Here is a 23,951-nt window from a genome sequence, read left to right as displayed (position 1 = left end):
GCGCTGAGTGCCGGCCGGAAGGGATATGAACACAGATAAACATGGTCTCTCACTAGTATCTCTCAACCACCTACAACATGGCAAACTGGGCGGACGCGGAGACCATGGAGCTTTTGGCCGTGCGAGCGGACAAACAGATTAGTCGCCTTTTTACGGGGACGGTGAGAGACAACCAGCTGTTCGACAGAGTGGCGAAAGCACTGGCTGAGCGAGGCATCAAGCGGGACAAAAAGCAGGTCACATCAAAGCTAAAGGTTCTGAAAAAAAATTTCATCAGTCTGAAGTGTCTTCCGTCTGATGCTGAATGCGTGACCCTGTACGTCACATTCGGGGGGTGGGGGGGCAGCGACCTCCCTTTGTCCCGTCTCGGTTTGAGAGGTGCCTGGTGGCAGTTAATTCTAGCGTCAGTTTTGCTACTATAAATGCTAAAATCCTCCCCTGTTGGCACCCATACAGTTTGCCCATACATATCCACATGGGGCCCACATATGCAAGCTGGCAGTGTAGCTAACAATTCCATAATGTTTATAGTTCTTAATGCTTTGTGAATAAAAGCTGTTGGAGCCAGAGGTTTGTTGGCGCTCCCCTCCTAATGGTCTTTAATGATGTTTCACTTTATGCATTTTTGAGATGGCTTCCTGTTGAAGACAAATGGGCCAAACCTTACCATTTAATTACATCTGAGATGTATACATCTTTACCTTCTGTGTGAGAAAATCCCTCTGCAGTAACTTTCCACTGGATCAGAACTCCAAGGAGGGTCAGGACAGGCCAGACCCCCAAGATAACCCATGTAAACCAGCACACTGGCTTCTTTGGTGCAACCTGCAATTAATATGGATAAAAGATTGTTTCAAAGGTTCATCATCCTAAAATCCCAGAATAATTAGATTTCCATTTTAGTACATGTTTCTAAGATACTGATAGCAATCCATGAAACTACATTAGGGTACTGTTGGTCATTAATTATTATTAGTAGTATATTACTGAAAAGACATGGTTTAGTTGTGGATCAAACTTCTGGTAACACACTTGTGCATCTTAAAGAAAATATTTTAACACGTGATCAAAACATTAAAGGGAAAGTTGACTAACGTCCTTATAACGTTGTTCCAGACTGATTTCATTAAGAATATCTTTTTCTGCATGGCACTTTAAATGCAGGATTTTGCTTTATTGGGTTATAGACTCACCTTGAGTCTGTCATAGATGTAGTGCACCAAAGCAAACAGCTCAATAAAATAATCCACCGTGACAGTGATGATAGCAGAGCCGAACGTTGCCGTAGAGAAGGTGACGAAGCAGCGCTGCCACTGAAGAGTGAAGACAGCAAACAGGGTTCCAGAGCCCAGAAGAATCCCCAGAGGAACCCACACTGTTTTGGGATGATAAAACTCCTCCATGACCTAAGATACAAAAAAATTAAATGTAGAAATTTTACTGTAAAATAAGCAAACTGAACCAAGTTTGAAATGACAGTATTTTGTGTGCATATTTAGATGCGAGTAAATAGCTCTCTTAATAACAAACTCATCTGATCAAAATAACAGCTAAAGATGCACACAGCCAAGATGAAAAGATGCATGAATTGGGGGTTGTCATCATTCAATCTGGATTAATTAAACCCCAGAATCATTTAATTGATTTATTTTGCTTATTTTCTTGATAATATTAAAAAACCCTCTTTTTTAAAGCTACAATGGAGAATTTGTCACATTATGTAGGAGGTTTGGACCCAAATGCAGAAACCCAGGACAACACAGTGAGGAGTGATTGCAAAAATAAGAATCTTTATTTTAGGAGAAGCTGAGCAGGTAAAAAAGAAAAAAAAGGCTAAATCCAAAATGACTCAGGAAGAACACAGGAAGCAAACTAGAGATCAAAAAATTTTACAGAGTCAACTCGAGAGCACATGAAGCAACATACAACGCTGACAATGAACCAACAAACAGTGAGACACGAGACAGGGCTTTAAACACAGAGGGAAGCAATCAGGGAAACAGGTCACAGGTGTGTGGGGAGGGAGAGCTCAAGGGAGGCAGGAGAGACTAATTAACTAAGTAGGGAAGAAAAATACAATACTAAAGAGGGGAAACTAATCTAAATGCTGTAAACATACAACACTTTAAGGTAGGAGATCTAATAAACCTAAAACTAGAGACAAGAACCAAAAGGGGAGCTCTAATACTGGAAAACGTAACAATAATGGAGATGGGAAAACTAAATATGAAGTGAAGTGACTAGAGGGGAACATGGGGGAACCTGAAAGGGGCCGGGGGCCACAGGAACAACGAACATGACAGAATTTGGAAATAAATTTGCTTTAAACATTTTTTTCATGCTTCTTAACAACGTTCTAACTTATTAGATATATTGTGAAGATTTAAAAAAGAAAAATATTAAAGTGCTTCTCTCACATTTGTCTAAAAACCTCCGCCAATATCAAGTTTAGAAAAGAAAGCAAATATTGGACCATCCGGTTGTCGGTCCCACCAAACTTCCAAACCTCTCTGGGTCCTCCATTTATAACACACATGTGTGTTTAGCAACAGAACACCACTGTTGTGAGAGGTTCTCTACTCAATAATATCAGAGAAGGAGAAACAGTCGGCTGCTACCACACCACTTTTAGGACCAACTACCAGAGTCCCAGAAAGAAAAACACCATTCGAAGACTAAAAAGACGTTTGGACCTAGAAAATGGTGACTGGTGTTTTAGCACTATCTTTTGTCCTTGGCATCGGGGGTCTCCGGTTCCAGCAGAAGCATCTCAGGGAAGATACGCGAAGGGAGGGGTGAGTGTGCGTTCAAAACTTAGCTTGTTCTGGAAATTTCCCAAAACAACTTAAAGCTAATTATTTAAAACTGTTGTCACTATAATTTCATGATGTTTAAATGTATATTTTTCTTCCTCTCTTAAGATTTTCTATCTGAATTTTTGAGATTGATTTTTTGTCTTGTGCACCTCATTTAGTTTCTCTCCTGCCCTGCACCCATGGTTTATCGGTCGATTACCCCTGCCAGTGCCTAGATGCCCCACTTCTTCTTTATTCCTTACCAGTTCATAATCATGCCCTTTTTTTCTACAGCAAGCGTCACTCCTATTTCTTTGGTTCATGCATTCATAAGTTCAGCAACATCAGTGGCTTTTGTTTCAAGTGAATAAACAACTTTTTTTTTCTCCTTCTCCTGCTCCTGTTTTGAAGTACTTTCATAAGATTAAATGGCACAACACAATTGTCCCTGATCAATCCATCCATCCATTTTTGGCCACTTATCCGGAGTCGGGTCATGGGGCAGTAGTCTAAGCAGGGAGGCCCAGACTTTCCTCTCCCCAGCCACTTGGACCAGCTCCTCCAGGGGAATCCAAAGGCAATCCCTAACCAGCTGTGAGACATAGTGTCTCCAGAGTGTCCTGGGTCTTCCTTTAGGCCTTCTCCCAAGTTGGACGTGCCCAGAAAACCTCACCAGGGAGTCGTCCAGGAGGCTTGCTTACCAGATGCCCAGGCCACCTCAACTGGCCCCTCTCGACATGGAGGAGCAGCGAGTCTACTCCGAGCCCCTCACGGATGACCGAGGTTCTCGCCCTATCTCTAAAGGAGAGCCGAGCCACCCTACAGGGAAAACTCATTTCAGCCGCTTGTACCCACGATCTCATTCTTTCGGTCACTACCCAAAGCTCGTGACCATAGGTGAGGGTAGGAACGTAGATTGACCGGTAGATCCAGAGCTTTGCCTTCTGGCTCAGCTCTCTCTTCACCACGACCGATCGGTAAAACGCCCGCATCACTGCAGGCAGCACCAATCCGCCTGTCGATTTCATCAAAGCAGTTTATGCTAATGTAATTTCATGAGGTTGTTGTATGTTGATGCATCACCATTAATCTACCCATTAATGCATTAATAATTTACTGAACCATGAGTTATGATTGACAAACTCCAATGTTGGTGAAAATGTTGCACGGTCTAGGTTTTGCTTTTAAAACATTAATAAACTAACATGTAAAATGCAACAACAGTGACAGCAAGCTTTTCACGTAAGGCTTGCACAGAGTGCACCTTTTTGCACAACCATATTCTGTGCGTTCTTAAATCCAGATACATCATTTAGACATTTTGCAAGTGGAACTTGGAAAAACAAAAGAATTACCACTAGTGATGCCACACCAACCAGCAGGCCCAGCAGCAGGCCGACCATGAACAGCCCCACACTGCGTACCAACATGGTCACCAGGCCACACAGGGTCCCAATGCCAAGGCCGATGCCCACCGACGCCTCTACACTCAGCTGAGTGTCCATCACCCTCTCCTTGTAGCACAACATGAAGATGACCACGGAGCCAAACATTAGGCCTGTCAGGAACAACACGGCCTTGAAGCATCTGTAGCCTGAAGGGGAGAAACAGAATACGCTGATGAGATGAGCAGAATAACTCCATGCTCCACGCACTAAAGAGTCAAAGCTAATGCACAGTTGCAATAACTAATTGATTCTGGTTACACTCAATTTCATAAGCTTTACCATTAGTCCAATGAGAACCTGGAACATAAATCTATTTGCTATAAGACTGAAAGGACAGGTCGATGGATGACTGAATCTCAGTTACAACAGAAGAAAAGGATTATTTAATCACCCCTGAATTATTCTTACAACCACAGCCTGTTTAAAAGGGAACATGCTGTATTTGTTGTCTAATTAATCAATTTATTATCACTCAGTAGCTGATTGCAGTGCTTCATCCTATCTGCTTTGTGACGGTGGAAAAATGACAACTGAAATTACATTTTTTATGTGAAAAGATGAAATATAACAAAGACTGGATAATCAAAAATAGTAAGTCCAAAATGCTCTATGTAGAAAATAAATAAAAGTAATACTATAATAACAAATAAAATGCAAATATGAAAAAGTTAATCCATAATTGTCTAATGAAAAAACTTGCTGCTCTCCTTCAGATTTCTATTTCCTCATCATATAATAATACATCAAACTTATATAGCGCTTGTTCAGGACACTCAGACGCTTTCATGCACTCTCACATTCACACACTGCTAGTGATGGTATACTACTTTGTAGCCACAGCCGCCCTAGGGCGGTATGACAAAGGCGAGGCTGCCATTTGACGCTGTCGGCCCCTCTGACCATCACTAACACAGGCAAGTTGTCTTGAAGTGTCTTGCCCAAGGACTCAACAGCAGGATACCCCTGACAGGAGCTGGAATCGAACCCATGATCATGAGGCAACCCGCTCTTCCTCCTGAGCTACTGCTGCCCCAATGCTCTCGCCTGCCGTCCTATCTTATTTAATTTTATTGGAAACCTTGCAAAAAGACTCCAAAGAATTATAAAATGAGCTTATCAGCAGTTCAGATCTCTTTGGCCTTTGCTTTCATGTTTATTAATGTTTGCCTCTTCATTTTTCCTCCCCAGCATCACCATCTTTCACTCTGCCGCTGGTCTCGGTCTCAAGTGTACCAGACCTCAGACTGTTTTCTCTGTGTAATCAGGCGTTGCACAGCTGAGCTGCACAACACTCTTCCTCTGATTCAAGCCAACGTCCGAGATTCTCCCTTGTGACCACAACTCATTTATTTGACATGCTTCTTGAACTTTCCCTTTTTTCCCCACTACAGATTTGTGTGTTTCCCTTGATGTCTTTCAGCCGGGATGTTTGTTGAAGCCCGCTGTCCTTTTCACAGCTGTTTGCACTCGTATGATAGTCTGCCTGAAGGAGTCTGACATGGTGCAGCTGAGCACTTCCATAAACTATACCATTCAGATTATTAGTTCAGACACAAGCTGATATATCTCTGACGTTTTTCTTTGATTGTTCAGGTTTTTTTTATTGCACCAGTCTTCTGTTTTTCCCATCTCCATATTTTGTTCCTTTTTGCTTTCCTTACTCTTTCTCTAGCCAATTCAAACCCATCTGTTCCTCCAGGCTGAATTAGCTTGCATTTGTTTTCTTTCCTGCTGCTTTCTACTTTATGTCAGCATGTATTCTGCACCTTTGTGTTTCTGGTTAAAGCAAATGAATGCTTTTTAAAAAAAAATTCTCAATGTTGGACCAAAAAATAAACCTTTGTCCCCATTAAAAGACACAATAATCAACTGGAAATAAATAATCTCTAAGCTGCTCAAACACAACTGAGGGGTTTCTGAGAACCAACAAGTCTTATTTTACAGAAGTAATTATGGTGCTTAGTATCCGTTATTTCTAGGAAAGGCAGACAAACAACAAGAAATACAGAAATCACAAGAAGACGGGATTCACTTTCTGGAGTGAAATTACTAAATTTTGTTTTGGACTTCATGTGTTTTAACAAAATATATCATAAACCTCCTAACGGATTAAATGCTTTTCCTGAAGTGATAGAATCCAACTTATGTTTGTTTGGTGTGTGTGTGTGTATGTGTGTGTGTGTGTGTGTGTGTGTGTGTGTGTGTGTGTGTGTGTGTGTGTGTGTGTGTGTGTGTGTGTGTGTGTGTGTGTGTGTGTGTCTGCTCTGTCTTCTCGATCCCCAGTGAGTCGTGGAGGATGGCTGCTTATACTGAGCCAGGATCCTCTGGAGGTTTCTTCCTGTTAAAAGGGAGTTTTCCTCTCCACTGTCGTTAAATGCTTGCTTAGTATGAGGATTGCTGTAATTTGCTGGGTTCCTTATATAGGAAACTTTATTTCTGATTGGCTTAATGAACTGACCTGAATAGGAATGTTTACCATGTGAAGTGCCTTGAGACGACTCTTGTCGTAATTTGGCGCTATATACATAAAATTGAATTGAATTGAATTGAATGTTTGGGAAAAAAGTTGTATTTATTGTTTCTTTACTTTTTTTTTGCCTAAACCAACCAGTTGTTAATGATATATAAAACATTTTAGCTGCTTACATGAGTTAAATTACACTTTTACAAGACTCACCAAAGAAACAGTAGATGATCCCAAAGAGGCAGCACATGGAGCAGACCACAGAGGGCACAATCTCATATCTCCTCTCAATCTCCTGGTCACACTTAAGCCCCATCTCCGCCAAACCCAGCAACTGGCTGGTGGATGTCATGGTGACTGTCTTGAAAGGGGCTAGAAAGGGTGAAGGGAAGGATGGGGGTGTGCAGGAATTCCTGGATCAGTGGGCCTCACCCATAGAGACGAGTCTGCCTGCAAACAGGATGCATAAAGAGGAGAGCGATGAAAAGAGGTGGGAGATGGGAGGAATGAGCAAAGAAAGAGAGGAGAGCAGTTATTGATTACGCTCTTTAAGTCCTCAGCTGTGAGTGCTGACACAACACGAATTGTGCTTCATAACTTAGAGCCACTCACACAAGTACTGCTGAAGATGAAACACAGTGGACCGGGCCTCAACTTCAGAGTTGAGTTTGCAACAAATAGCTGCCAGCGGTTTGTGGTGGTAAAGGCCGGTCATAGAACATTTGCAGACCACAATTAATAGTTGCCACAGAAATCGCAACCAAATTCATTTGCATCTCTCGGGGAATCTGCAAACCGAGTTAAAGACACGTTGCCGTCTTTCTATTTGTCCTCAAAACAGAAGAAAACCTAAAAATGTACATGACATTTCCTCTGACTGTTTAAGTACTCCAGCTTCAAACGTAACAATACGACAAATTGTTGTTCTTTGAACAGCTCAAATCGAATGTTACCTTGTTTACAACTCTGAGGCTAATTTTAGACGGAAAGGCTTTGACTGGAAAGAAAATCTATAATAACAATGTAAGGATCTAATATATTTTGCAGATTTTGTGAGAATAAACACGAGTTTAAACCTTTCAGGTGCCATCGAGTCTTTCTCTAAATGTTGGCGTCTGCTTCCGTGGGGGCAGAGTGATCAAGAATATCAAATCATTTAGCAGGAGAAAGACAAATATTTCAAAAGCAACAAGTGTAATTTAAGGCTGAGTTAGCGGCCACTCGCATAACAAAATGAAGAAAAAAGTTTTAAAAAACTTTAAATAAAAAAATAAGAAGAAAAGTTTTAAAGTAACAGTCAAGTCCAACTCTCCTTATCCTGCATAATTAGAACGGAAACGTGCATCAAAGTGTGATGCTATCAGCTCTTGCTGTCATTTAGCTCACACACAATTTTCTTTAGCGCCAGGACATTTAAGACGTGTCCTGGGGTCTCTTCATCATTTATTTTAAAAGAATCAAATCCTCCATTTACATAAGAGTTAGACTCTTTTGTGCAAAGCTTTTTTAAGGTACGGGAATGATTTTTAATGGGAAAGATGAAGTTTGCCATGTTTCTTCCACTTTTTCATTTTTATTTTTTTGCTGAAACATTTTAAACCTTTTCTTTTTGTCAATCCATCTTTCCCTTGACTCATTTCCCAGTTGAGGACACAGCTAAATAGCCTCAGATGATGGATCCAACTCTGTGTGTTTGGACACAGTAATAACTTGATGCTGATAAGCTGTTCCGTTTTGGTTTTATCTGATTTTACTGCTTATTAGAGGAGCGTCATTATGGGCCTCTTTTGGCAAACTCCCAGTTGCATATCTCGTCCACACTGAAGGTCCTAATGGTTGATTGCAGCTCTGGTGGTTTTTATCGAACTGAACTAAAGTATAAAGCCAAAAAAATCTTAAACAAGTTGGATGAATAAAATTTGACTTTGATTAACAAGACAATAGTTAAATCATCTTGGTGTTTTGCTAATTTAAAAAAAAATCAATACTGAGGAAAATGTATTAAGTTTTCTTGAGAAAAAAGGAGTCAAAAAGGTCTAAAAACACATATAAAAGACAGTCTGCCAAACACCCACACGTGTACCAAATCCCTTTGGGCACATTTCTTTCTGAGATGTCGTTCTTAGCCAACAAACTGAATCAGTGGAACAAACATAAAACACTGGTATTTATGTTACTTGTATTTAATGATACGCAAGATATTTCACAGTTTTCACTCAACTCCAGCCCCTTTGAAAGACACTTCTTATTGATGCAAATGATTTCAAGCTCCACCGACACATTCAGAAACAATTATTTACATACAAATGATATTTTTAATGCTCACTATAGATGTTTGTCTACTGGGGAAATGTAAGAAATGCCGAGATTTGCAAACCTCCACCTGTCTCAGAAAAAATGTGATGATAATTTGTTCGAAAAACTATTGATAAACATCAAATCTCGACAGGTGGTTTAAAAAGTCCAGCACTTTAGCACATTTTATTCAATTTATTGCATTTCACGTTTCAGGGACACACCTTTGAAAATGACAAAGTGCACATTCTGGATAGAGAAGATTGATGGTTTGAGAGAGGAGTAAAGGAAGCCATCTAAGTCAAACGTGAAAAATCCAATCTAAATGGGGTGGGGGGGTGGGGGGGGGGGGGGGGGGGGGGGCTTAGATTTCACCTTCCCAGTACCTATAATGCAGTTTTGAATCTCAATCCTGAGCAGTTTCAATCTAGGTCACGCCTTCCTGCATCTAATCGACACAACCACTCCCTCTCAATAGAAGCTAACGACTCATAAGGTGGTAGAGAGGAGGGGTGCCCAGAGTAGTTTCTGCTCGTTAAATAACTACAGACAGCTACAGCTTATAAGCTTGACTCTCCCATATTCCAGTCAGAATTGACAAAGCTCCTCAGATGAGAAGCGAAACGTCTTCAAGAAACCAAAGAAGTCCAGTTGCCTTCATTTGAACCCTTTTGGATTGCATTTCACATCCTCAAGATCAGACAGAGAATTGAAAATATTCATGTGAACTGTTGGAAATCATTGTTTCCGATTTAAACGTCAACTTCTGTTATTGTTTCCGCTCAATGCGCTCGTTGGGTCTGAAATCAGATGACCAAACTGAAGTAACGTTATTATATTTTTACCTACTCCAAAGTCGTTTTGCAAATGTATATTTCATTTACAACATTTCACAGGAATAAAAGAACTGTACTGAGTGATAATGAATGTAAGTCCTTGTCCCAGTTTTTTTTCTCCAAAAGTTTAATTTTTTTCATCAGTGCGCTTATTTGTTAATTCAAAAGAAGAAAAAATGCACACCTTTTTCAAGGTAGACCAGGTACCAGGAGTGATAAAGCTTTTTGGGATCATACCTCAGATTCTTTGTTGGAATAAGGAGCAAAAGACTTTTCAGCTGATTGGAAAAGGCAATCAAATCCAAACACTTGGAGCAAACAAGTAGTTGGTTGCGACACACAAACATTTTTGGTTAAAGTGTTTAGTTGCTTGGATACGCTGCTTTGGCTAACAAGCCAACTTGCTAGGCTAACATTGTCCCAACCCTGATACTCCAAGGGAACTGTGCAGATGACAAGTTTTACACAATTATTCTAGTGAGTTTTATACCAATTTCTCCACAGATTGAAAGAAAGGAAAATATATTCAAAAAAATTATGTTTTTCTTCAGGTTTTTACAGCCTAGTAAAGTAATTGTGTTTGCTGAGCTACAAAACAAACATTTCTGCTTCACGTATCCACATACAGCCTTAACCCTCCCACTGTCCTAATGGGTGTGATCCCACGAGGAAAGTTGACCATTGAGCAGGGTTGATGGTTTATCCCTTGGGTCCATGTGGTAGGGGTGAGGAGTGAGCACCACCTCACCCCTACCACATGGACCTCAAGGGATAAACCATCAACCCTGTTCAATGGTCAGCTTTCCTCGTGGAGTCATACCCATTAGGACAGTGGGAGGGTTAAAAAAAACGCTTCAAACTAGGTGTAGAAATCATCTCCTGACTTTACAAACTGAATATGGAGTCACGTGTTTTTCAGCCACCAGACACCAACAGTCCCTCCAGCTGGAACCGTAGAGATGGTTCAGAAAACAGCCCACCAGTAAGATCAGAAGAAGGAATAGCTTAAAAAACAGCATATTACGCAACAGTGTCACGTCTTGTCTGTTGCTATAACAACCAGCTGAGGTAGTAGGACCCTGCAAATGAGATGTAAGGCTCGTCTTGGTGGGAACATGCATGTTGAGAGCCAGTCTATGATGGATCCTTTGAGACTCCTTGGCTGCAGATAGGCATGACCTTTGACCCTATTCATCTAGTGCTTCTTTAGAATTCACTAACTCATGTGAAAGTTGAAAAAGTGTGTGTGTGTGTGTGTGTGTGTGCGCGCGCGCGCGTGTGTGTGTGTGTGTGTGTGTGTGTGTGTGGTCAATGTTGAGGAATGATAAGACTTGTAGCTGTTTTGACCAAATCTTGATTTTAACATTATTCGCATTCTGATGCAGGATCTCATGCAGCCTGCTAGCTTTCTTCGTATGTGTTGTGAATGACTCTCAGCTTCTACCACGTCAGGTTTTAGCTCAGTAGCTATATATCTGACTGAGTCACAGACATTTCTGTGCAGCGTCTGCTTTTAAATGCAGCCAGGTTGTTCACGGGCTCTTCGGACTGCGCTTTGACATGAGGAACCTCCTAAATGATATGACATTTTAAATTTAGACGATCTTATAGTGTTAAAGACCAAGTTCACTCATGTCTTCAATATATTTGCAGTGGTTTCTAGTATAAATGTTTGCCTTGTGAGTCAAACTCTGCTCCTGTTTCAGGAACCAGAAGTTAACGGAGAGGGGAGCAAAACACGGCAGGACTCTGAGTCTTTTTCCTGACAGATATCCCGCCTCTGATTGGCTAACAGCAACGTGACTCTATTTTCTCTGCAACGTTGATGATTTATCTCCACAAATAACAAAAGCCGGAATGCATTCTGCCATGTAAAATAGTTGCTAATGCTAACTGTTAGCTTCTTCTAGCCAAGACGTGCTCTGCTGTTTCCTGCACACTAAACCAACAACAGTCTATTAATGTAAATGTTCAGATTTGTTGTGAAGCACACTGCATTAAATTGCATGAAATAGGCTATATAAATACATTTTTGATTGACTGATTTAATGAAACAGTGGTAGACGACTATTTTCACATCTAGCCCGCCTGTTAAAAACTCTGATCATGTTTTTAAAAAACAAGTAAAAACTGTTTCTCAGTGAACTTGGTCTGTTAATAAAACCATGACTTACATGCTGGAAATTACTCTGGAATTGATAATCAAACCAAAGAAAAATATTGTTTGCATTGAACAATAAATGTATCCATTCGAAAACTCTTTTATACAGAAAAAGCTATAAAAATACCAGATTTACCAGAAAAGTCACAAAATCATTTTCTGAGCACAGAACCTTCATTTTCCAGTTGAGAGCTGGAGAGTGTGAACGCTGCAATGAAAACGACATCTAAATGATGCTTCAAAGGCTCGTTTTTCCTCTCTGCTGGTAAACAGAGAGCGCCGATTCCAGTAACAGTCCCCCTGACACAAATCACAGCACACGTGATGACTTTTTTTCAGTCATAGCCTTGCTCTCATGTTCGATAATAACATGAGCAATAATGGAAGGCCACACATCCAAACTGCTGCCAGTGTAATAACCTGAACTCTAATATTGCGTCTCCTCTTTTCCGAAAAAAGGAAATAAAGAGAAAGAAAATTCACGGATTCAGTCCGGGCACTGCGGGCATTGCAGTAAGGGATTTAGGATTTCTTCTGTTGCATGTCAGCTTGTATTTCTCTTTCCTAAATTGCATTTCCCATTCACCGTGAAGCACGACTTCACCTCGGCCGATGAGCTTACTTTTCTGATCTTGAAAGCTTTCATGTTGCTCCCTCAAAGCGGATGCAAACATTTGAAATAAAAAATTCATCCATCTTTGACTATGGATGGTTTTAGGTGAATGAAAACCTTATTAACTGAACTCAAGCTGTGTTTGTCTTGATAGACAGGGACATAGAAGTGCACATTAAAGAGTTTGCACGTGCAGCTGAAGAGCGCGCGCCCCCCAACACAGTGTGAGATACATTATATTTTCTAATCTTCATCTGATGCAGGCAAACTGACAGGGATAAAAACATGAAGGCTTTGGGAGTGTCTGAGCCTGCGTGAGTTTTCTAAATGTTGTGCATGTGTGCCAACATGAATATTTCAGAGGTTCCACACTGAGTGGCGGCAGCGGAGCATCACCAGAACGAGGACGCACCGCTCCTCTGGCTGGAAACCGAGGGAGTTGGACAGAAAGAGAAGAAGGAGAGAGGGATAAACAACAACACGGTTGTAGGACGTATCAACAGCTGTGAGCCTAATCTCATAGAAAACGTGACGTAAAAGTTTGGTTCCAACACAGATTTAGGGCTCAGTTTGAAAGGTTTTAAGAACTATTCTTTTTACCGGTGAAATTTACTTTCCATTCATTATTTTGTCATTATTTAGGATAAAATTACTGACGTTGTAGCTGTTACACGCTAGAGGATGATTTATACTTCTCGTTCGTTCGTTTGTTTTGTTTATTTCATTCAATCAATCAAATAAAAGTTACATTAAAACAATTCATGTTCACAAATAATCATAAATGAAAAGGAGCAGAAAGAAGCAAAAACGTACAATATCTGCCCCCTTTTCACATCAAGACATTAGCTGTTCAACTCAAAGAATTGTGTTCATCTAACCCCCACCCCCAACACAAAACAAGTCAATCAGCCTACTTAAGGTCTTAATATATGAAAGAAAGAGTAATGGTCCAAAGAACGATCCTTGTGGTACTCCACAGCTAATATTATGTATAGAGGATTTTATATTATTAATTTCGTCAAATAACTTCGGACCCACTCATGTGCTACTCCTCTAATCCCATATTTGTATAATTTATCTAATAATATTACATGATCCAGCGTATCAAACGCTTTTTGTAAATCTACAAAAACACTCATCAAATGTTGTTTATTATCTATTGCTATTGAAATCTCTTCTACTAAGTCAGTTACTGCTGTTGCAGTTGAACGATTAGAACGAAACCCATATTGACTATTATGCAAAACACTATGCCTAATAAACTTTTCCAATCTAACAACAAATAATTTTTCCAGAATTTTTGAAAACTTCTCTGTCAGCTCGAGTGTGTGTTTTCCCTTCAGACTTCTTCGCAACCTGGGGAGTGTCGCAAAGCAATTCCCCGTCAGGACAACCGAGGGTGCAGCACTTTTCTGTGGTATCCTGTCATCATTATAGTCATGTATCCGGTCCACAATAGTGTAGTTACTCTTTCCTTCATGTTGAGTTTATGTATTTCAGAGATTTTTTAACACAAACTCATCTGTCCCACATTCTCTTCCACCTCTCCTTTCTGTCGCCACCTCTAAATTCATGTTTCCCACCATTTCCATTCACGAAATAATCGCTTGCTGCTTATCTTTGTACTCCTTGACTAAACGTTTATACTTTTTCCCTTCTTCAGTATGTTCTGTTTGTTGCGAGATATCTTTGGCTCTCTTTATTTTTTGAGGGGGCAATGACGGTGCTGTTGACGAAGCTAAAGGAAGCTGTGTCCTGACCAATCACTGGAAGATTGTTGGCCACCCCACTGGGCCCCTCAGGGAAAACCCCCCACCTTAATACATCACATTTAAGTTCACGCAAACCAAATCTTCTTTTTTCAAGACGCACACATTAAAGCCAAAGAACCTTGCTAATACCACTTAAGCTAATACTAGAACGTGAGGCCTGTTTGTCTGACGGGGTTAACAAGATAAAACTGGGATCAAGAAAAAGAAGAGGGAGAGTGAAACGCATCAGGTCTGCCAAGGTCAGTGATGTCATCAAGCTGGAAAGGGAAAATACTTTTTTTTAAATTAATTATTGCAAACTCTGCATGTCAAACCAATCTACTATTTTAAAGCTTATTAATAAATATTTACTGTTGATGGAAAGCTTAAAGGAATCTAAAGATGCTCTAAATCAGTGTTTCTGCATCCAATCGCGAACCTATGTTCTTATGTGCTTATGTGCTTGTGTGTGTGTGTGTGTATTATATTCCGGAGCACACAGTCACATCCCCATTTGACTTAGAATTTCAGCAGGAAGTCATGGTCGAGTGATGGTTAGCATACAAGGGTCCTATCTGTCCTCCTTTTAAAGCGAGCGAATGCGAACACGAGCCTGTGAGTGATGCTGATTCCATGATTACTAAGAGGATGACTGTCCTTCCAATCCAGTCCATCTGCCATAGGGAAGACCACTACTGTGTGTGTGTGTGTGTGTGTGTGTGTGTGTGTGTGTGTGTGTGTGTGTGTGTGTGTGTGTGTGTGTGTGTGTGTGTGTGTGTGGTGAGCTGAGAAAAAATTGTAGTTAACTCTAAAGACATACTGGTGAGCATCTGCTCAAAGCCTTTTTGACAAAAACAATATTTGATGGATATTTCTCTTATCTCCTTTATTATTATTATTAATAATAAAGATTTATTTAGATGGTTTTTATTCCAGTAATGAGATTAACAGTAATATGACGGCTTTGCGAGTGCAGCGTTATAAATAAACATCAGTACATGTCAGCCGGTGACCTCTCTAACCCAGGGCCGTGTGCTTCAGAGTGATTTTAGACATGACAGTGATGTGCCATTTACTGCAATTTCCTGCGCAGGGTGCCAGCAAGCATTTTTAAAAATGTTTACACCAAGCTTTTCTTAGTAAGCAATATTTTCAATTCACTCTCTTTCTGCTCCACTAAGCACATTTTCATTTTATTTGGATGTTTTGGGTTAATTATTGGATCTAAGAAGTGATTTAAGCAGTGTGAGATTTGTGGGTTTGTGACTTTTTAGTGAGTGAATGGTTGAACTTTTGTTTTTCAATTCCCTGCTGATAAAAACTGATGTTGATGCAGCGAACCTGACGCTAACAGTAACGGTGAAATATTCTCTTGTTGCAGCAGTTGGCATAGTAACCATCAAGGAGCAAATGGCCTTGCTTTTTAAGTAAACACCTTAAATGTTGCATCTTTGATGGACCGCTCTGCTTACCTGGATTGTTTTTCACATCCTGAAAAAAAGATACATCTCAAGATAAAAAGAGGAATCAAATAGTTTGTGCACATATTATATTTATTTGTATTTTGACTAGGGTTTGAATTACGGGGCTGCCAGGGGGAGCCAGCTCCCCTGAAAAGGGAAGGGCTCTCCCAGAAGCCCACAGCTGACCCAGGGGGAGTCTGAAAAACGAAAAATGATCCAGTTTCAACCTAAATTTCTTTATTTGTATGGCATTATACCGAGGTGATCAGATGGACAACACTTCACCTCCATCCCACCCCCGGTTTAACGCGGCTCCCCCGAAGGCCTGTGTATGACTCGAGCCCTGATTTAGAGTAAAATAGCTCATTTTTGCATAATTTTGTGTCAAATTTAGTACCTCCTGAATTCTGTTCAAACTTTCATATGGCTTGAAAGCGTTCATGTATTCATCAGCCTTTAAATGAATCTTTCTTATGCTGCACCTTCTGCTCTGTAACTGCTCACCCTTTAACTTTGTCTTTTTCTGATTCTTAAACCTGAAATTAATTTGCGTTTAAGTTGAGCTAAATTTATTGTTGCAATTTGACGCCCTACTTGGAACCCTGTGAAGATCCAAATGTCATGGTCTGTGTCTCTATTGGGCCATTCCCAACTGTACCGGGTCAGCCCGGGCCGGGTAGCCCCAGTCGGCCCAGCCTGGCCCAGTTGATTCCACACATCCTTGCCTTAAGCCCATGTGGGCTGATTCTACCCACCAATCAGAGGCTTGCTCTAATGGAAGGTGTGAATTTGCTGTCAGCAGTGGGTGTGTTGGCCCTGGTCGGCCTGAAGCAGACCCCCTCGAGAAGAGGGCTGAGAATGAGCCTTGGTTGGCCCGGAAAAATACCAGGCCACCCAGATATATAAACAACCTACGCTACCCAGCCCGGGCCGACCCGGTACAGATGGGAATGGCCCATATGTGTTCCTCATGTGTCCCCTGGTCTTCAGCCTTCCAGATATATCTCTCAGGTCCTGTGTTCCTCTAGTCTTCTCCAGTCATCCCTCTGCAGTGTTTATAGTTTCAGCTTTTCATTTTATTAGTCTCTTTAGTATGTTTTGTCCCACCGGTCTTTGTAGTTCTCCATCCCTTTAGAATATTGGTTATGTGGTTGCTTTTCTTGTTTTTAGGTTTTTTCTTAGGTCATGTGAGTTCCCTCCCTGATTAAGTTTTGCTTTCACCTGGTCCTCTCCCCACACACCTGCAGCTCATCTGCCTGCCATCATGCCCCAGTGTATATAAGCCCTGTCTTGTCTCAGTGTCTTGTTGGTCCATTGTTTGTATGTCAGCGTTTTCTGGTGCTCTGTGTGAGCTTTGTGTCTCGTCCCAGTTTTGTGCTCTAGGTGAGCTTTTGTTCTTCTGGTTTTGGATTTTTGGCTCCCTGCCTTCGGATTTATTTTTGTTTCATCCTACAATTAAAAGGATTTATTCTTATATCAACTCCTGCCTCATGTCATCCTGGGTATCTGCATTTTTGGGTCCTAACCATCCCCAAAACGTGACACCAAACATGCAAAATGATTTTAGCCCCTTATCCAAGTGGTCTTAAACTTTAGGTTGGGGGTGTATTTATCTAAGAATAATTATTTCAACCAAATAGAGAATTATCTTTAATGCAGGAAGTTTTAGTTTCATGTCTGGTTACTATCTCATTTATGGATATTCGAGTTAATTCGGAGTTTATAACTAAAAAATGAGGCTGACGAAAACAAAGCATGGCTGTTAATCACAACATTTTAGTTTTTTTTTTACTAATTAAACTAAATTATTGTTTCACACTAAGGATTTTTCAATTTGCTGCACATAATTCCTCATTGTGCAGGTAAAAAAAACACGTATGAGCTGGTTAAAATGTAAAATAGATGTGCAGGAAATGATTGCACGTCTATGCGGTGTCCTCGGAGGTTGAATGTGCGTGTAGATAAGTTGGTGGCCTCGGAATGATCCATGTGTAAGCCTTGGTCATGGCTCATGGCATGAAGGTGAGGTGACAGGGGAGTAAAGAGGCTTTCATCAGATTACAGCTCATTCTCTGTCTTTCACCAGAGCTCTTCCCTGCTGCGTATATCTCACGACTGCTTTCAGCACCTTGGCTCCATCTCTCTCTCTCTCTGTCTCTCCTGCTGAATGCTGCACTTGCTTTAGGCGACAGCTTTAAATTTGTCTTCAGTCCCACGTGGATTCATTTGTCTTTTCCCATATGAGCATTAGGAAGGCTGCTTCATTGCAGGAGGCAGACATGTTAAACTATGTGATATTTTTTATTTTCCCTTTAGAAAATGCGATGCAACCCTTTGAGAGTTGATTTAGTGTTTGGTTCTGAAATGGGGTCAAAGACGAGCCGACCATCGGGAATGCTGGGTAATTTTCTGTGAGGCGACTGGACAATTGAGCTGATTAAGCCACAGGGAGGGGAAAAAAACTTTCAAATCTATTTCATCGAGCAGCTGGCCTAAATTGTGTGGCTACAGGTCCATACTGGGTTGCTTAAATCACAACAGTTTCACATTCCTCAACTAGTTTTATGTGTGGGTTAAATGGAAAAAAATGAACACCACAGCAACATCTAGAAGTTAATCAACAAAATCTTAAATACAATTATTTTGCATTCACAGTAAAGCAATAAAAATAAACAGAGTTTTTGTATTTTTCACATGCCTTCTCTGTTCTGCTGTTTTGTGCTACTCACGAGAAAAAAAGTTTTTCTTAAAATTCTGTCCGGATGTAAGAAAATACCGATACTGTTGATATAGTGTGTTGTGATTACTCATTGATATTTAAAAGTTGTAAATCGATTTTTATAGAGAATTTAAATGCAAACATTCACTGTAATTATTTCGTGTGGCACAATTTAAACTTTGATCACTAGGTGGCTTCAGTTTTTACCGCCTTCATTCTTACTAAAGACAAGATCTCACCATAACATTGGATGTGCATCATCTGGCTTTTAGTATCACAATATAGCATAGGTGTAAAAAAAGCTGCAAACAAAGACTGCTTCAACAATTGCATGCAAGTGTATCTAGATAAAGGTTTGCAACGGGCGAGTTTGATTTTGATTTCTCTTTTGTTCTTGCGCTGCTTTTGTCGATTGATGTAAATAAATGATTACAACTTCTGTTTTTGAAAGCATTCTTTGTTTATAGCAATTTTTCACACCTTTGCATAGTATGCATGTCGTAGTGCCAGATTCTTGCTAATACACACCCCTGTTCTGCCAGTGTTACAGATGAAATGCATCACAGTCATGCTGAGAAACAAAGCCTTGATTTTTTTATGTTAACTTTAGAGGGAAACAGCCAGACAACGTGCACGACCTTCTGCAGAAGCACTGTCGTGAGCTTCCTGTTCAGCTGCATCACTGCGTGGTATGGTGACTGACTAAAGAACAGCTTCAGGGAGCTCAACTCTCTTCCAGCTATAACCACCTTCCCTCTATGACCTCTGCACAACAAATCCCACTGAACTGCCTCTGTCTCAACCAATAAAATGCTGTCATCTCCAGGGGTCTCCAGTTCTTTTTCTCTAAGAAATAACTACGAGCTAAGTGCATCAGTGCTTAAAATGAAAAGGAAAAGAAAGGAGTGTGTTAGTCATTCTATTCAAGTATTTAAAACTACATTTTTCATTTTTTTAACATGAAATTTTACATTTTTATTGATGAACTTGTATCAATATGAATGGAAAATACTGTACATGCCTATTAAATAGTTTCAGCAATTAGATGCCTCTTTAATGAACTTATATACATTTTTAATTGGCCTGATTGTGTGATCTGTGTTAATATTCACAGCCCTAAGATATTAAATCCTGCTCCACACAAGCAGGGAACAGGAGTGGAAAAGATTTAATTTCTTTCCACCAGCGAAACACAAACGGTGTGTTTGTGTCAGCGATGGTGTGAACGTCTAGAGGCCGAGGGGCGCTCGGTGGAGTAACACAAACACACACTGTCTTGTATCTCCCACTGTTTCTATTAACCGTGCTGCTCACAGATCTGTCTCTCTAATCTGTTCTGAAAAACCACATTCAGCTAAAAACTCTATTTCTAACATTTCCTTTAGACTCGTTTCTGATTTCTACTGGAATGGCATGCGCAAATGCACACGAGCATGGATCAACCAAAGTGGATTTTAGTCGTTGCACAATAAAAGGTAATAAAATGCAGTCAAAAGAAACACAAATATAGATTTTGCACGTGTGCACGTTAAAGCTGATGGTATGTAAAGCCTTTTCCAGCAGCAATAAGACAAACGTTGCATTGCCAGAGGGCTCATACACGCTGTGAGCCCAACGAGCTGTTTAAAACCAGAGGCTCCCAACGTGACACAGCTGACATCACTCTGATGGCGTGTGGACATGCGTACACTTTGCTGCCTGGAAGCTTTTTATCATTTGGAGGATACACAGACGGTGGCTGGTGAGCTGCACATTGAAGGCAAAAACACGTCCGGCCGCACCTTCCCACCATGTCTGTGTGTGTGTTTAAGTGAAAAGGGCAGAGGAGACAGCAGCACTGCTAATGTGATTAGGATCGCTGTTAGCTTTTTATGCTTCTTTTTCACTCACACTCATGAATCTTTCTGTCTTCACCTCTTTGATTCCGTTTTTACACTTTCTCAGATCCTTTTAACTCTTTACTCCTCACTCTCTTCACGTTAAGTGGCCTTTTTACTCCCTAGGCACCCTCATAAAGCAAATTTCATCCATTTTTTTTACCTAAAACAAAAGAAAACACAGAGTTTTCTGGTGTCGACTAGACACGGGAGCCCCTTTAGAGGTTTTGTTCTCTATTCTTCCGTCTGAGTGTTCTTGGCTGGTGTTCACAACACTTATGTAATTCTTCATCGCAGCAGAGCAACACAAGCAACTCCTCAACTGCGTTTTCTATATGAATGACCACTTCTTCTGCTTCTGCAGCCATCTTTGTCTGAAACTAGGATTTATCTTAGAGGTGAATGGTTGTTGAGGTCTTCTCTCTGAGGTGCTGTTAAGCAGTGAAATGATTTATCGAGGAGGCTCGGACAACAAACAAAGACACAGCAGCTCTGATTTAACGCTTTGCATGAAACAGAGAGGCCATACGGACAAAGATCTTTTCAGTTCTGGCCAGACTCCTCATCAATTGAGCCTGTCGCTTTGGCCAAAGTCCCAAGTCTGAGGACTGGTTGGCTCTGGGTTATTATGGTTATATAACTATCTGCAAAGGACCATATGGGAAGCTCACTGGAGACAAATGTGTGGGTTTGAATCTCAGTGCATGTCACACATCTTCTGTTCCCACTCACAGATCTCCGGTTTCCTCGCCCATCTCACTTTTTTTGTAAAATAGACCTGGGCAATCACTAGTGGCACTGCCACTGAGATGCAATGTCAGCAGCTGCTGTTATCTGAACAATATTAAATTAAGAGTAAACATTTTATTTCCTTTAAATCTGACACTAAAGGGCGTTTTTGGTGAAGCAGCACCTCCATCAGCTTTGTGTTTCTGTGAGCTGAAGATAACGTGAAATAAAAATTTAAAAAACTAACTGCATGTCTCAGTATTGATCCTTTAATCTGTTTAATTCTCCCAGGGTCATCACTTTGAACCCAAACCTCTGCCCAGGAAATGAATCAAACTGAGGGAGACTCTTATTAAAGCATCTAGCTTTGAGTGTAAGAATGCCCGTGGGCAGACATCTGCGCCTTCACCAAGACATCCCTCTAAAACAAAAGCATGAAGCAAGTGAACACAGCACCGCTACCCTCCTAAAAGACACTCACATTTAGCAGTTTCTTCATTTAAACTATAGAGTCTCCAATGATTAATGTGGCTTTACAGTGAAATGAAGATTCAACACAACCACAGACAAACATGTAGTCATTTCAAAGGTGCTCTAGAATTAAAGACATTTAAAAAAAAATCTGCATTAATGTGTATTGCCTCTCCTACGTTATGTTAGACACTGCACACTCGTAAGATGGGTATCCCACACCATGAATGCACTTTCTATGGTTTGGACGTAGAATGAACGGAAATAACCTGGGTTTTAAATTTTGCAACATCCCTTTCGGCGGCAAAAATACTCTGACATCACCCGTGCGACCTGTGTTTCCACTTGTTTGCTTGTTTATGCACTACACTCTATGTAGAAGACCACCAGCGAAAGGCAGTTACTGCCTTCCACCAAGTTATTCCATATTAAGAAATGTTTATTGGCAAAGATGACAAGGATTTGGGGAACTACTGTTATCTACAGGCTTGCCATGCCTATGAATATTCCTCACGACGCTCTAAATTATATTATTATTATTATTTATAAAAACAAGGTGATGTGGACCCGCATTTTTCTCCTAGATTGGCAGGTGACTATATTTGTTTATATAAAAACAACTAGCGACCTGTGTACATCGCCTTAGTTTAACAAAAATATCAACTTAGGTGCATCTTTTTCTATTGTTGCACCATGAAGCTGAACACAAAAGCCTTAATGCACATATAAAAACATTATTAGATCTAAATGCTTTCACACACTGGAGAAGATACTTCCTCTATTGATGAAACTGAGTGTTTTTAGGGAGGATGATGTTCTAACTTGCAGACTAGTCGTGCTAATGTGGGACTATCGGCTGAGATGCACCCAAGTTTGACAATATATCTATAGATCGATATATATAAGCATGTGACAGATGTTGCTCCTGGTTGCGTTTACACCCTGTCCTTAAATGCTCAGCTGTCAGATTCAGAGTTTTGTCGTTTACATGATTCATTCCCACACAACATGAAGGATTAATGTGTCTGTCACCGATATGCGACCCGTGAGAGGTCCGCCAGTGCGCGGGTCGTGCGTCGGAGCACCAAATGTTCTCCCAGGCAACACTTTGAAAACAATAGAGGGAAAACAATAGCGGCTCTCCATGTGGGTTCAAAGGCAGCATGTGCAACAGACGCTTCGTTTGGGGAACGTTCGGTGAAACCTAGACGACCTTATGTAGAATAGATAAACATGAAGACGCACTTCATGGTACAAATGTGCGCATCGGAATATGGATGCGCTGGGAGCTGTCATTCCAGATGAACAAAGAAATTGTCGGCTACTCACGTCACAAAGGCAACATGTTGTTCTTCTTTTGTCATTTTCAGTCCAAAATCAGATGGAATAAAATAAAAAATTGAAATATGTAATCTCCGTTCGTTTATTTGGTGAGCTTAGACGACCCAACATGACGTTTCTGTGGACAACTCCAAAAACCCCGAAGCCACGCAAGGACGAAACAAAGCGCAACTCCTCTTTCCTTTCCTCCACTCTTGGCTGCTGTCTTCCGTTGTGTGTAGAGACAGACGCGCGGTTTGTAGCCACCACCCCATTTATTATTGAACGCCCTTAATGGGCAAATGTAATGGGATTAAAAAAAGGGGTGGCGGTGGTAGGGGGGATGCTTGCCTTTCCATCCCATGTTTACATCATCCACCCAATTATATGCCTTCAAAAATGATCTGAACGTGCACTTCCTTTGTGCGCCCGGTCCTTCTCCCTCTCGGCGGGTTAAACCATTCCGGCAGCCTGAGAGGGGGAGGGGACAGGGAGATTGTGGGATCTATTCATGGGAACAAATGGGCTTGGTGACTCGTGGCCAAATGTTGTTATTGTTAGAGATGAAGAAAGTTGTGGGGGATGTGAGGGATGGGAAAAGGGGAGGAAAAGGGTACTGGGATGGGGAGAAAGGGAGAAAGTGGAAGGAAACGAGAAGGAAAAATGACAAAAAGGGTGCCAAATGGAATAAAAACGAAGAGGAAGAAACAGCTCTGGCCATAGATGCCTCTCTCAGCTCCATTTCCTTACAGAATTGTATAATAATTCACGCCACATCAAGACAGGAAAATACAAAACACAAAGAAAAATGTGAATGTGTGGAGAAGATTCCTCTGCTGTTGGTTCTGCGTGACTTCAGCACCCTGGAGAGCTCTCAGTCAGAATTTATTCCATCTCTGTACCAGCAAAAGATGCACTTTCTGAAACTATTCATCCCATTAAGAACCAGAAAAAATACATAGTTTATGTTTAAAACTTTATCCACTGCAAGAAGGAATAAATGAATAGT

General features: G+C 40.8%; 1 protein-coding gene across 1 annotated transcript in view; it reads right to left on the bottom strand.

The window, feature by feature from the left end:
• tmem198aa (transmembrane protein 198aa) overlaps positions 1–23,396 on the bottom strand; it is a 32,401-nt gene extending 9,005 nt beyond the window's left edge. The window contains exons 1-5 of the mRNA XM_015966720.3: positions 22,952–23,396; positions 6,921–7,157; positions 4,151–4,389; positions 1,194–1,406; positions 702–825 (exon numbers count right to left, since the gene is read on the bottom strand). Of these exons, the coding sequence (XP_015822206.1) occupies positions 702–825; positions 1,194–1,406; positions 4,151–4,389; positions 6,921–7,059 (715 nt within the window). The 5' untranslated portion in view covers positions 7,060–7,157; positions 22,952–23,396. The remainder of the gene's footprint in view (positions 1–701; positions 826–1,193; positions 1,407–4,150; positions 4,390–6,920; positions 7,158–22,951) is intronic.
• Between the last annotated feature and the right edge of the window lie 555 nt (positions 23,397–23,951).

This window comes from Nothobranchius furzeri, chromosome 14 (genome assembly GCF_043380555.1).
Source record: "Nothobranchius furzeri strain GRZ-AD chromosome 14, NfurGRZ-RIMD1, whole genome shotgun sequence".
NCBI lineage: Eukaryota > Metazoa > Chordata > Actinopteri > Cyprinodontiformes > Nothobranchiidae > Nothobranchius > Nothobranchius furzeri.
This window is presented reverse-complemented; position numbering and strand designations above follow the sequence as displayed.